Below are 13,889 nucleotides of genomic sequence, written 5' to 3'. Positions count from 1 at the left end.
GCCCCAAAACTCTAGCATCCAGTGCTTAACTACAGAGCCAGGAGCCCTCCCTTCAGCCCAGGTCCCCATGATCTCAGCTGAGATGGGTGGGCACGGCCAGAGGAGGAGACCCAACCATTTGAAGCAAGAGCATGGAAGGTATCCCTGTGGCTCTGCCTGACCCCCCTCCCCCCCATCCCCATCTCCTGGGTATCCAAAGGATCAGGTGCTGTGGCCTTTCAGCTCTGCCCCACTTTGCTATGTGACCTCAGATAAATCTGTATGTGCCCCCCCGACACACACACCCTGAGCCTCAGTTTTTCATCCACATGATGAGGGGGCGGTGCTTGGGTAAGCACTGAGATTCCTGCTGGTTCTGGCACCTGCTGTCAGGGAAGCAAACCCCTGGGAACCTGATTCACTCTGAGAAGCAAGGGGCTGAATGTGGGGGGCCTGGGTTGCTGATGGTGGAGCCTCAGGCATCAGTGGGGGATGTGTCTTCAGGCCAGAGAGCCTCCCCTGCTGGGCATCCGTTTGGCCTGCATGCAGGGGCCAGTCTCCTTGATATCTGGTTGCTCTCTAAGTCCTGAACAGTTTCCCCTTCCTCCCTAACACTGGTTCTTTTCCACCTTTGCTCGCCAGGTTCCCAAGGGCCCTCAAATCCCTCACCAGGCTGATAAGTACCAAACCACACCTTCGCCCACTGCACTTGAACACAAACTTGGCATTTATTCAGAACTTTGTTGCTTGGGCTAGGGAGGCTTGGGTGAGGGTGGAGCCCAGTGGTCTCTCCCAGGTGGAATGCCACCCTCCCCCTCACTCCTGCTCCCTGCTCCCCTCTCTCTCCCCAGCCAGCGCCAATATCTGCAACGTGGTCCTGATGCGGTATGGAGAGCTGGAAGAAGGGATCGATGTCCTGGATGGTGATGGCAACCTGGTGGGCTCCTCCAAGATTGCAGCCAGACATGTGGGTCCTCCCAGGGCTGAGGGGGCTGAGGGGGCTGAGGGGACTGAGGGGGCTGAGGGGGCTGAGGGGGCTGAGGGGGCAGCAATAGGGAAGGTGTTGGTTTCCCCAAAATATTTTTACTCTTCAAAGACTGTTGTCTACAGCACCCTTGCTTTGTCCTCTTAACCTTTCCTCCTCACCGCCCCCACCTGCCATCTGTATGAGCCCCAGCCTCCAGGTCTGGCCCAGCCATGCCTATCCCCTGGAGAACCCTGTTTCTCTCCAAATGTCCTCTCCTTGCCACTGTGAAAAGTCCTGATCTCTTGTCCCAGCCCCTCAGGACCCAGCTTCTCTGATCTGTTAATTGGTGAGGGCAGACTAGGCCCCAGAGCTTTCTCTTCCCTCCCAGGACCTAGGACCCCTCCCCTCCCTCATATCCTCTTGGGGAAGAGGTGGAGGTGTGGCTAAGGTACAGGGATTTCAGGCTTGCCTGAGGCCCTGGGGTGGTTGGGAAAGAATGTTTTGTTACTAGAAGGCCCTTTCCACCTCTGGTTTCACCTGCCTCACCCACTCCAGCAACTGTAGTATTTTTATAATTCCAGCATGTTGTACATCTCCCTGTGCTCCCCAGCCTTCTTCCTAATGGTGATTAGTGCCTTTTCCTGCTCTGGCTTCCAAGTGCTAGGACGGGGTTCAGCTGTGAGGTAGCCGAGCATTTCCTTCTGCTCCAGGCACGGTTCCTCCTCAGCTCCCACGCCCGGTCCCCCAGCCGTCAGCTGTCACCTCTGTCGGTGAGGCCTTCTCCATAAGCCTCCCGAGTGGGAAGACCCCTCTCTCATCCAGTTCTCCCGTCCCTACTGTTTTGGGGAGAGTGAGTGCCCATCCAAGGCTCGTAAGGGGAAGGGCTCAGGTTGCCTGTTCTGTGTCCTGTGCTTCCTGCACGCTGGCTCTGCGCCCTGTCGTTCCTGCACCTGTTTGGGAGACTGGAGCGACCCTCTCCCAGGCCTTCCTGAGGATGGTCATGAAGGACCCAAGTTCCTGGGAAAAATTTTCAGCCCTGAGCCTGTCATCAGACGAAATTTGGCCTCAATTTCCTACCTGATACCAACCTCCTATCCAGCCCTGTACTCTTTCTTGACTTGCTGTGAGGGAGGCCCACGGTGATAGCTCCTCCTTGCGGATTAGCAGGAGCCCCAAGCTCTTCTGCAGCCCTGGGTGTTCCCCAGCCTGGCTTCGTCAGCCCCTTGCTGTCTAAGGGAAGACTCAGGGACCTGAGCACTACTAGTCATTCCTGGAGGGCCTGGAGCCTGTGAGGTTAAAGGAACTCCCCACAATGACTGTCAGAGTGCAGAAGTGCCACTGAACTGTGCCCTGACTGTGCCCCCCGCCCGGGAATCCCAAGGGAGTCCCCCAGAGCCAGGCCCAGGCAGAGCCCATTTGGAGACTCCACAGACACTCAACAGAAGCAACTCCCCTTACAAAGTCAATCTCTGGTCCCCAAGAAAGACTCACTCAGAGCCAGAAGACACAAGTCTTTTGAATTTTTGTCTTTAAGGGATGTAAAAAAAAAAGGCAAATTCTGGAATCTCTGTCTTCCCTCAGCACTGGAGCCTCCATGGCGCAGCAGGCTCCTGCTGTTTGCTCTGGTCCTGCAAGGGCCTGCTTTGTTTTAGCATGACAAGTTTTCCAGATGCTTCCTCCCAAGCCCTGCACCTGCCACCCACCCGAGGCACCTCCCTGGGCACAGGCCCCTTCCTGGGCTGATTCTGTGTTGCCACCCCTCCCCCACAGGTGGCAGGTGATGGGGATCTGCTCTTCAAATGTGTGTGGTGAGAAGAGGGGGGTAGCTTTTCTCTGTTGTTTAGAGTACTGCTTCGTGAGCAATTCCATGAATTATTCCACTCAGACAGATGCTTAGCAGTGATGCACACACCTAGGGACTCTGGGGTGGGATGTGCTGCCAGGCAGCTGTCCCCTGACCTGGGAACCCTGCTCACCATGCCTCTGCTTGCCCCTCAGGCCCTGCTGGAGACGGCGCTGACACGAGTGGTCCTCCCCATGCCCATCCTGGTGCTCCCTCCAATCGTCATGTCCATGCTGGAGAAGTGAGTTGGGGTAGCCAGGACAGTGGGGCTACCACTGGGGAGGAGGAGGGAAGGAAGGAGATCAGCTGGCCCAGGACAAGGGATAGGGGAGCAGCTGGAAGCCTGCCAAATTTGTTCAGACTCTCCCAGGCAGTATTACCGGAATCTGGGAGAATTCATGAACTTTTATTCTGCAGGACCCTGTGTTGGGTGCTGGGAAGGCTGGCTTTGCCTCTAGGAACTGGAGATTCGGGGGGGGGGGGGTGTCTGTGTGCATGTGTGTATACATAAGTATGTGTGCGTACACACGCTATTGGTGCACAGTGCAGGACCAGTTGTAAGGAAAGTCTGAAGACTGTGGTGGAAAAACTAAATTTGGAGCCAGCACCACCCTTTTCAGGCACCTACAATGAGGCAAGTCACTGCCATGGAGCCTCAGTTTCTCCATTTCTAAAATACGAATAGTACCAACCTCCCTGCCTCCCTCAGAGGGATGTTCTGAGAGCACATACTTGTCATGTCTGTAAAGAAATAAGGGAACACAATAATAAAAACAATGATAGAGTGACTGTATTAATTAATGAGTGTGAAACTGAATCTTGAAGACTGAAATGTTGCTCGAAGGAGAAGCTGAGCAGGGAGGGAGGGCCCAGGGCCCATCTTCATGTAGTTTGGGCAGGCCCTGAGGATTAGGGTAAATCCAGGAGGAAAGGAGTGGGGGAGGGTCTGAGGGGGGGGGAACAAGATGAATAAAAGCCTGTAGGTGCAGCCCCCTGGCTTATGCAGGTAAAAATGTGGAGGTGATCTCTGTCTCCCTCCTGGGGGCCCAGCCTGGGAGGGGGCACCTCAAGGCAGCTCAGTTGGGCTAGGAGGCAGAGTAGGATAAGCACAGGTTTGGGGGCACTCCATCTGGGGTTCTGGGGCATTCTCCTCAGTTTGGAGACCTTCTTATTCCCACAATACAAATTATAATAACAACTAATATTTATTAAGCACTTGACTACATCCCAGTCCTCTCAGCCAGGCCTCTGCCCAAATTCCATCTCAAAGAGGCCCTCCCTGACCACCCCATGGAGATAACAGACACCCCTTCTCCTCTTACATCGCCCTATTCACAGTACTTAGTAATATCTGAGATTCTTTATCTAGTTGCTTATTATCTGTCTGCTCCACTAGAATGTAATCTCCATGGAGGCAAGTAAATTCCTTTTATTTACTGCCCTGCAAAGCATCTAGCACAGTTCTTAGCACATAGTAGATGCTCAATAAGTGTTTGTTGAATGAATGACATGAAATGAATCAATTAACCTTCTCACCAGTGCAATAAGGTAAATATAGTATAGGATTTTACAGATGAGGGAAGGAAGGCAAAGGTTTTATCATCTGCTTACAGTCATACACTAGGTAATGGCCCAACCATGAGTGGCCCAGGACTGTGGCTGCAAAGCTGTGCTCTTCCTCCCACATGGGCTGCCTCTTGGGTCTTCAGATCACATCACGTAATCAGCATGTCTTTGGGCCCTGTCCTGCATGAAGACGGGAAGAGCAGATTGGGGGGCCTGGCCTCAGGAAATCTGTATTATGATAAGGGAGATAGGTACGACCCACACTCAGGTCAGCTGCAGGTGGGATGCAGCAGTGTGAACAGGACCTAGGTGACCTTGAGGGGAGGGAGCACTAAGGAGAGGGGCTGCAGTTGACTATGAGAGCAAAATGGGATTTTGGCAGAATGTAGGGCTTTCTGGGCAGCATGTTGTGTAGACATCAAGGAGCCTGGTCCGACCAAAGCAAAATGTGCTCATCAGGGCTAGCCAATGAGGGGCCCTGAGTCCAGTGGGGGAGAGGACCCCTTTCCCACCCTAGGAGACGGGGGAGGTGTGGAGGGGCGCGTGCCTGATCAGGGCACGGTGCGTGCAGCGCTGGGATATAAAAAAATTAATCTTGTTATGGAAATTGCAAAACTAAACAGATCTTAGGAGAGCGATTGATTTTGTGCCCCAGACCATTATATACGAGCTGCCTCATGAACCGAGGCGGTCGCCAAATACCAGCCACTGCAGGTACACATGAGGACACCATGGGACAAATGGGGAAGGTAGGGCTTCTGTCTTCTAGGCTGCCGAATCCTGAGCCCGGAGTTTACTGGAGGAAATGTGGTCTGTGATGCCTTCCAGTTGGCATCTGAGTTGAGTTTGCAGAAAGTGGAGTGATGGTTAGTGTCCCATTTGTTTGGGGGCTTAAACTTGGCTTTGAGAGGCATGGAGGTGGAGTGGGATGGTTCTCGTTCTGAACCTCCCTGGCCTGGGATCTGCTCAGTTTGGCTGCCATGAGTCTGGCTCAACTCAAGGTCCAAGGAAGGAAGCCCTTTGGGCATGTAGAGACAGGTTGACTTTGTACATGGTTGGCCCTTCTCTGTAGCCTCTTGGAGGGTCTCTGGGGAGAAGAAAGAGTCAGCCTGGGTTCCTCCAGAAATATCAAAATGAAAAAAACCCAGTTTGTGCCCTCGGAGACTTACTAATTCATGTGAACGGGGGAACTAAAAGACTGGGCAGTGGGAGGGCCAGTGTAGCAGCACTGGCTGAGACTCCTGGTAGGAAAACGAAATCTGGTTTCTTGCTCCGCCACTTTGGGCCAGGCGGGTCGAAGAGACTTCCCCAGCCTCAGTTTCCCACCTGGAGATGAAGACTGTCTGCTTCTCCACTTTGTTCCCTAAAGCTTTGCATCCAGCAGGCCCTTGGCTCTTTGCAGGGGCCCCACTGAGCACCCCATAGCGTTTCCATGCAGGGGCACTAGTGGCAGGGCCTCTGCTGAGGAGGCGGGTGGAGGAGGCAGCCCCATGCTTGGTGAGGGAGTCAGGACAGCCAGGGAAAAAGACAAAAGAACACTTACAAAGCAGCCTGCTTGCAAATTAATGGAGCGCAAACTCTGAGTGCTCCAAGTGCTGAGGGAACGCACTGTAGTGGGGATACAAGCTGTTGTGTGTGGGGCTGGGGCCCAGCTCACTTCACCTCTGGCCTCAGGTTCTCCTCTCTGGGGGGAGCCCTCAGTCCCTGGGTTTCCTGCTAGGAGGAGAGAGGTGGATGCCTGATGTTCAGGTGTCCCTGGCTCTGAGACTAGAAGGAAAAGTGTCTGAAGTCAGAAGCAGAGGAGCCTTGGCTCTCAGCCCAGAGCTCGGGCCTCCCTCTGAGGGTGTGCCTCCTTCCCCCAACACACCTCCTCTCACCCTGCTCGGCTTCTTGGTGCTGAGGAGGAAGCTGGTTTTAGACCTCAGCCTGCGAGATTAGCCTCCACCCCCATAATCTCCCCAACTCAGAGGCAAGTGCAGCTGCTCTCTCCCCTCAGCCCTGCATCCGTGGCCCTGGTGTTACCCCCCCACCCCCAACTCCCAGCCCGGGTTTCAGCTGGGTCTGAGTTCAGGCCACACCCTCCATGGTGGTTCTTGAGGCCGCTCCTGACTCTCTAATTCCATGGGATCCGGGTCTTTCCTTTCTCCCAGTCATTCGCACATCTCTCCATCTGCATATTTTAACTCCCCCAGCTGCCTTTCCAATCCCGGCCTGCCATTTCCCTCTCCTCCTCCCCTCCCCCTGTCCTGCTGTGTTCACTCTCTAGCCTTTGCCTGCGCTGAGCTGGGACTTCTTTGGAGGCTCCTGTTTGGCTGCAGTCTCAGGCCTGCCTCCTTCTGGGACTTCCTGGACCCCCTTCCCTGCGGGGACTTCAGCCAGCCACCCCTGAGAGAGAAGCCAAGATCACAGCCCCACATAGAAGGGGGTCTGTCTGATGTCACTGCTAGGAGTTCCCAAGGAATGGGTTCAGGGCCTGCCCCTCACCTGCCACCTTCTTTCTCCCTGTCACCTTCCTTGCCCTCAGTGACACTTAGGCTATGCCTCCAGAGACTTTGCACCCTCCTGTCCCACTCCCCCTGCTCTAATCCCCCTCAGGGACTGAGGCCCTCCCTGTTCACTCCACTTGGACAGGAAGGCAGCCCTGCCTTCCAAAGCCTCTCGAGAACCGAGAGCCACTGGGGCTCCAGGCCCTGTGTGCAAGTCTGAGGGATGAGCCTGTATCCCACCTCCTTGTCCTGCTGGCGAAGTTCATCCTCGTTAAAATGGTCTCGGGGCCCATCTCAGCCTTTTCTCCTGGCCCCTCCAAGGTTCCCATGGAAGCCCAAGACGCCGTGGCCGAGTCCATGGCTGGTGTGAGGCTTGCCTGGAAGATGGGAGAGGATAGGGCCACGGGACCGAGGCCAAGGGGGAGGCTAGATGGGCTTGAGTTTGGTTCAGGCTCCTTCATCCTGCAGCTCTTAATGCTGTGGAAACTTCCCTCTCCAACAACTCAGTTCATGCTGAATTTAACAACTGGACAGATCTTGAGGTCTGGGTGGGTGGGAAGGGCTGGAGGACAGCGCAGCCACCAGGATCCTCCCTGTCTCCTGCACATACAAGGGCAATAGTGATGCACAGCCACTCAGCACTTACTCTTTCCAGGCCTTTTACTTGCATAGAATTTATATGTAATTGGATCTTACTGCTACCTTAGCAGGAACATCCTGGACCATGGTTTCTCAGAAGTGTGGTCTGGGAATCATTGATCACCTGTTTTAGACTCATGGAGGGTTGTTTGAAATGCAGGTTCCCAGGTGTTGTACCAACTGAATCAGGATTTCATGGGGAAGGGGCCCTTGGGAGTCGGCGTTTTTAACCAGCTGCCTAGACACTAAGTTTGAGAACTGCTGCTGTCTGCTCAAGGCCAGGTGCTTCTGGAGTTTCTATCCCAGGAGGTGAAGGTGGCACCTGCCCCTGCCACTGAGGCCCTGCCCCTGGGAGGGCCTCTCATCTGCCTGCGGCTGCAGGCAGCCCTGCTCCAGTGGGGCCGGGGCAAGAACCCCAATTATATTGTCTTCCTACCAAAGCCAGGCACAGGCCTGTGGAAGCTGACGCAGTGACTGGGGTAAAACTTAGCCCACCTGACATCCCCTGGCAAATTGTCCAGTCATCCACCCGGCTGGCGCATCCCACCCTAGACCTCCCCAAGCAGAATGCTTGGTGGTCTTCACTAACGGGCCTGCTGGGTTATACAAAAGGTAAGGCTTCAATGGACAACACGGTGAAAGCATATCTGCCAGCTGGTGTGGCCCCCACTCTGTCTGGACAGCCCTTGTTGACGTGGAGCTAGGGGACCCAGGGCATGGAAGGGGGATTTTCATAGCCTTCTCCTGACCAGGAATCCCACCTTCAAAGCTTGTCATGGAGAGTGGGTGCCAGTTGTGACATGCTGGTGATGAAGCTGACAAAGGGTCCTGAGGGCAGGAGCCAGTAGCAACACAGGGTGACACATTCTCAGGGAGTCAGGAGTCCTGGCAGCAGCCTTGCTGGCCTCCTGCAGTCTCAGCCCTGGCCTTGGGCAAGTCACTGCCCCTCTCTGTGGCTCTTGGATTGAGGTTGATGAAGTAGTGAGTGGGGTGTGTTTTGTTCCCACATGCAAAAGAGGGTCATCCCCTCCTGGCTGTGTGTATGTATATGTGTGTGTGTGTGTGTGTATGTGTGTGTATATATATATGCATATATGTGCATGCATGTGTGTGTATATGCGTATGCTCACCTGTGTGGGTGTGTAAGGCTCTGATGGACAACACAGTGAAGGTATATGTGTGCATGTGTGTATATGTATGCACATATATGTGCCTGTGTGTGTATGTGTGGTTTGTCTCCTCCCCTCACTTGGCACCTACTCTGCTGTGTTTGCTGTTTCATCATGTGCTCCCTTCAAAGGTGATCTTGCCCTCCTGTGTGTCTCCAGGAGCAGGGGCAGACAGCCTCCTCTCTCGTGTCTCCCACATGTGGTCTTCTTTGCACAGGGCTGGACACACAGTGGGGTGTGGGAAGGGCCTCCACAAGTGCTCATTTATGATTTATGGTTGAGAGCTCAACCAGCAGTGTCCTTCAGGGCAGGGCTTGGGGGGCAGGGTGCCAATTGGGGAAGACCCAAAGACAATTCTTTAGCTGCAGGCTGGCGCTGGCCCAGAACCATGCTGCCCTGGTCCCAGGATTCTGAGTAGGACCCAGTGTGGCGACCAGTGGCTCACCCTGCCTTTGAGTCTCACGGGGCTGCCTCCTTCTCTCCCCACAGGACGGCTCTCCTGCAGGCGCGCCCCCGGCTGCTCCTCCCTGTGCAAAGTCTCGTGTGCCTGGCAGCCTTCGGCCTGGCCCTGCCTCTGGCCATCAGCCTCTTCCCACAGATGTCAGAGGTCAGTGAAGAGCAGGACGGGGAGGATGCTGTTAGGCCATTAGGTGTTGGGGTTAGAACCATGAATGAGACTGACCTCATACAGCTGAGGGGGAAGCAGTGAACACAGCAGTGAAATGGAACAAAAAATGAAAGATGAGGTTAGGATGGGACCAGCTCAGCTGGATGTGGCAGGAGACAGTAGGGAGCCCAAGCTGAGCCTAGAGGGATGTGGCATTTCCCAGGACCTGGAGGATGGGCTAGAGTTGGCTGGGTGCACAGTGGGTGATGGGACACACTGGCTGAGTCACCTGGGGTAAAGGGACCGAGGTGAGGGAGCACATAGTACGTTCCAGAGCTGAGCAAAGTCTGTGTCTCGAGCAGAGAGTGGAGCAAGGTGAGGTGGGTCAGGTAAGGGGGCGTGGGCTCAGCTGGTGCTGGGAACTTGGGAGCCAATGCAGAGAGGGTCAGTGTCATCGGAAGGGCTGTGCAAAGCAGGACCACAGATTCCTGATTTTGAACGGCCCCTGTGGCTGCATTGTGAGGCTGGGCTGGAGCTCTGGGGGAGAAGCGCCATCAGGAGGCTGTGGCGGGCGTCCAGTGAGAGATGGTGGCGGCTTGGACCAGGCTGTTGGCAGTGGGCATTGAGAGAAGGGGGTCCTTTCAGAGAGAGTTAGGAGGCAGCTTCGTGAGAATGGAGGAACTGCATGTGGTGGGAGGGGAAGGGAACTGCAGGATGTGCGCCAGGCTTTCTGGTTTTGAACAGCCAGGCAGATGTAAGTACCGTGTGACGAGATGGAGGCATGAGGAGGGACCGGTTTGAGGGAGGACAGCGTGTTGAGCTGTATGGACACGTGGAGTTTGAAGGGCCTGGGGGAAGTTGGCTCTGGCTCTGGGAGACAGAAGTAGGGCCACCAATATAAAAAACAGTAATGGAATCGAGGATGGTGGGATCAGCCAGCGAGCCTGTGGAAAAAGAGGTCCCCGGGTAGGAGGTGGTATCTAAGGATGAGTCACCAGGGAGGTAAAGACAAAGCCATGTGGGATTCGGGGATGGCGGGCCAGTCACTGAGAGGTAAAGCTCCAGGAGGTTGAAGAGTGCCTGTTGGTGTCTCAGGCAGTGAAGGCAAACCCTGTCCCAAGGGGCAGGCCCCGCTGATGGGTGAGGAAGCTGGGTGGCAGGGCGGGATGCTCAGTGCCAAGGGAAACAGGAGAAACAGACCCACAGCTGGAACAAGGTGTGAGATCAAGAGAGGCTTTTATTTATTTTCCCCCCTTTTATTTTTATTTTAAAACATTTTTATTGAATTTATCGGAGTGACATTAGTTAATAAAATCATATAGGTTTTGAGTGTACAATTCTACAACACATCATCTGCACAATATTGTGTTCACCGCCCCAAGTCAAGTCTCCTTCCCTCACCATTTATCTCCCCTTTACCTTCTTCTACCTCCCCCCGCGCTCCTTTCCCTCCGCTAATCACCATACTGGTGTCCGAGTCTATGTGCACCCCTGTGTTATTTACGATAGCCAGGCTTTGGAAGCAGCCCAAGTGTCCATCAGTAGATGAGTGGATAAAAATGCTGTGGGACATTTACACAATGGAATACTACTTGGCCATAGAAAAGAAATCTTATCTTTTGCGACAGCGTGGGTGGACCTGGAGAGCATTAGTCTAAGAGAAATAAGCCAGAGAAAAACAAGTACCATATGATTTCATTCATATGTGGAAGTTAATAAACAAAAGAAGCTAACAAACAAAATAGAAACAGATTCATAGATATTTTCCCCTTTTATAAACTGGAGAAAGTGACACTTGTATGATGCAAGAGGAAAACACAAGAGAGGTGGAAGACGGTAGGAGGAAGAGCATTGGAGAGCAAAGCCCGTGAAGTGGGGACAGGGATTCAGGGACTCCCCTTGGCAGGGAGAAAGCCCTCCCCGCTTTCGTAGGGGGAGGCAGATGCAGTTGGGGTGGGGGTCTGGGGTGGAGAGGTTAAGGAAGTTGTTCTGATAGTTTCTGGTCTGTGTCCTCAGGACTGAGTAGAGAGGAAGCAAGAGGGTGGGGAAAGGGAAGGTCAGAGGTTTGAGGACTGTGGAGAAGGTTCTAGACATTGAGAGGAGCAAGTGAGAGAGACAGCTGACCAAGGAAGTCAGAGAGCCTGATGGTAGTGCAGGGGGCTCAGCAGAGGTGAAAGCTGGGGGAGGACACAGGCCTATGATTGTGGGCAAGGCCTGTCCACCCAGAGGTACTGGGGACCAGCTCTGGGCAGGACCACGGGTTTCATCCGGCTGCGTGGGGCCTTTGGGAGGTTAGTAATAGATCAGGAGAAGCAGCAGACCCTGGAATCTCAGCTGGTGGAGGTGAAGATGGGCAAGCAAGCTGATGGGAAAGCAAGGTGTGTTGGGGGTCAGAGAGTGAACTTGGTATTTGGAGTCACTGAGCTCATGGGTAGGTGGCATCTGTGGCTGGAGATGGGTACTTCTGAATTTGCAGTTGCAGGCTGACCCTGCTCTCTCCTCTGGAAACGATGGGAGGGGTACTGGAGGGAAGTTAGGGATGGTGAAAATAAGAGGCCTGGGGTGTTAGACCTGGACAATGAGGATTGGAGACCCAGAGCCTTAGAGTAGGAGTTGGTGATCCAGCTTCTAGGCCCCTGCAATCCTAGGAGCGTGAAGACTTAAAGTCACTTCCCTTCATTGAGTACCTGAGTTTTAAGGGGAAGCCATGATGTGATGGGGACCCTGTCTTAGGGAGCCACACCAGGATGGCAAGCCTGGTGCGTGATCTGTGCTGGCAGTATCCTTATGCCTACAGGGTCCAGCCTTGTCATGGAGCCAGGGACATCCCTCTGACTCTCTTTCCCACACCCTGTGAAAGCTGCGTAGCTGTTACCTGATGCCTGGGGCTTCCAAATGGAGTCCAGGGCTCCAGGATGGCTAGAAGTTCTGAAGATGGGAGGCAGGGCACTTCTCGGTGGTCCTGACACCCCCCTCCTGGAAGGGCTGGGCCTGGTACTCCCCGAAGCCACTGCATCTCTCTGTATAGTCAGGCTGAGTTTGCGGTTCTAGACGAGGGTCCAAGTGCCCCTCGTGCTTGAAGGCACCACTGTGTTCAGAAGCCTCAAGCAGCTCTCATTGGCTCTGTCTATCTGCATAGTGGAGGGAACCCGGGCTGAGAAACCCCAAGGTACAGAATCCAAGACCATCCCTGTAGAAAGGACGTTAAAGGTCATCCAAATTACCATCCTGCTGGCTCTGCTGGGGAAATGGGGACCCAGAGTAGCCAAGGGACCATCCCAATGTCACAGAAGCCAGATGCTGATATGGGAGGAAACCCCAGAGGCCACTCCCTGCCCAGAGCTCCCAGGAAATGCTGCATCTGCTTGTCCTGTGGGATTTTCTTTCCTCATTCAACCTCCTGATCTACCTGGGGGCAGTGGAGAGAGGCCGAGCTGGGGGCTGCCCTGCAGTGGGGAAGAGTTGAGGAGTGCTGTGGGTCTTCGGCGCAAATAATGGGGAGATGGCAGGAGGTGGTCTAAGTGAGCAGCCCTGGCCTCACAGAGGTTTCGTGTCCAAGTGTAGGCTTCTCTCTTCCCTCAAATAGGCATAGTTCTTCTGGGTGTCTAAACCAAGTCCTTCTCATTGGGCTTCTTTCTCTAGATTGGCTGTTCCCTGAGAAAGGAGGGTAGGGATGTGATTTTCAGAGGCCCCTCCTCACCTGCATTGACTCCAACAGGATGCAAGTAACCCTGGGCATTATGGGGTATTTTGAGACCTGTGACCTACAGCACCAAGGCCATCAGTCAGTTGGCTGAGAGGACCTCATTTCTCCCCATTCATCCTCCCAATTAATTCTCTAACAAGGTTTTGCTTCTGCCATGGGGAGATCATGTCTCACATCCCAGAAGCCAGTGGGATTTGCCACGATAAGTCTGGACTTGCTTGGACTAACCCTACCTTGCCAAGAGCCACCAAGGTTGTCAACAGGAATAATTGCTGGGACACTAATTAATTAATTAGGGAACTTGGAAATTGCACTTAGGAACTGGTTCCTAGCCTGGCTGGCCTTGGCGTGTGGCATGAGGCTTTCAACCCACTAACCCCAGAGGCTGAGGAAAGAACTTCAATCCCTTGCTAAGAGTTTTGTCTGGTCCTTTCAAATCAGTATTTCTGCCTATTGAAATGGTGCTAATTTTAAAATTAAAATGGCAAACAATAATAATAAATACCATTTCCTAAGCACCTACTATGCCAGACAGCATGCTGGGAAACTCTGCATGTCTTGTTGCGTTAAATCTTCCTAATGTCCTTCAAGCCCCAGGTATTTCTGACCATCAAGGGATGTTACCTGGACAGTTAGGTGTATGCATCTCAGGCTCTGGGGAGAGATTTTGGCTGGAGACATGGAACCTTAGGTGCATGGGGGGAATTGAAGTCGAGGAAGGGGTGAGGTCACTGGTGGGCAGAAAAGGTGTCAAGAGCAGCCAAGGCAGAGGGAGAATCCGCTGGAGTGGCTTCATGGATGCTGAGGACAAGGGCACTTCAAGGAGGACGGGGCTCTGCAAGTGAGCTGCTATAGAATGGACTAGAAGAAGTCCATGAGACTTGGAAACTGGGGGGTGTAGCTAGACAAGGCAGAGTAGGAGGTGAA

General features: G+C 53.8%; 1 protein-coding gene across 8 annotated transcripts in view; it reads left to right on the top strand.

Annotated features, from left to right (window-relative positions):
• Positions 1-13,889, top strand: part of SFXN5 (sideroflexin 5) — a gene marked incomplete at its 3' end in the record, with an annotated part of 101,009 nt that overhangs the window by 73,093 nt on the left and 14,027 nt on the right. For 5 of the 8 annotated variants that reach the window (XM_081155936.1, XM_081155935.1, XM_081155940.1 and 2 more), the window contains 3 exons: positions 831-946; positions 2,945-3,030; positions 9,139-9,256. In XM_081155936.1, coding sequence (XP_081012062.1) covers positions 831-946; positions 2,945-3,030; positions 9,139-9,256 — 320 coding nt within the window. The remainder of the gene's footprint in view (positions 1-830; positions 947-2,944; positions 3,031-9,138; positions 9,257-13,889) is intronic. The other 3 variants (XM_081155938.1, XM_081155937.1, XM_081155941.1) reach the window with 2 other exon arrangements.

This window comes from Miniopterus schreibersii (assembly GCF_964146895.1).
Source record: "Miniopterus schreibersii genome assembly, chromosome: 13".
In the NCBI taxonomy this organism is placed as follows: Eukaryota; Metazoa; Chordata; class Mammalia; order Chiroptera; family Miniopteridae; genus Miniopterus; species Miniopterus schreibersii.
The sequence above is the reverse complement of the archived record's forward strand: the minus strand, read 5'-3'. Positions and strand labels throughout refer to the sequence as shown.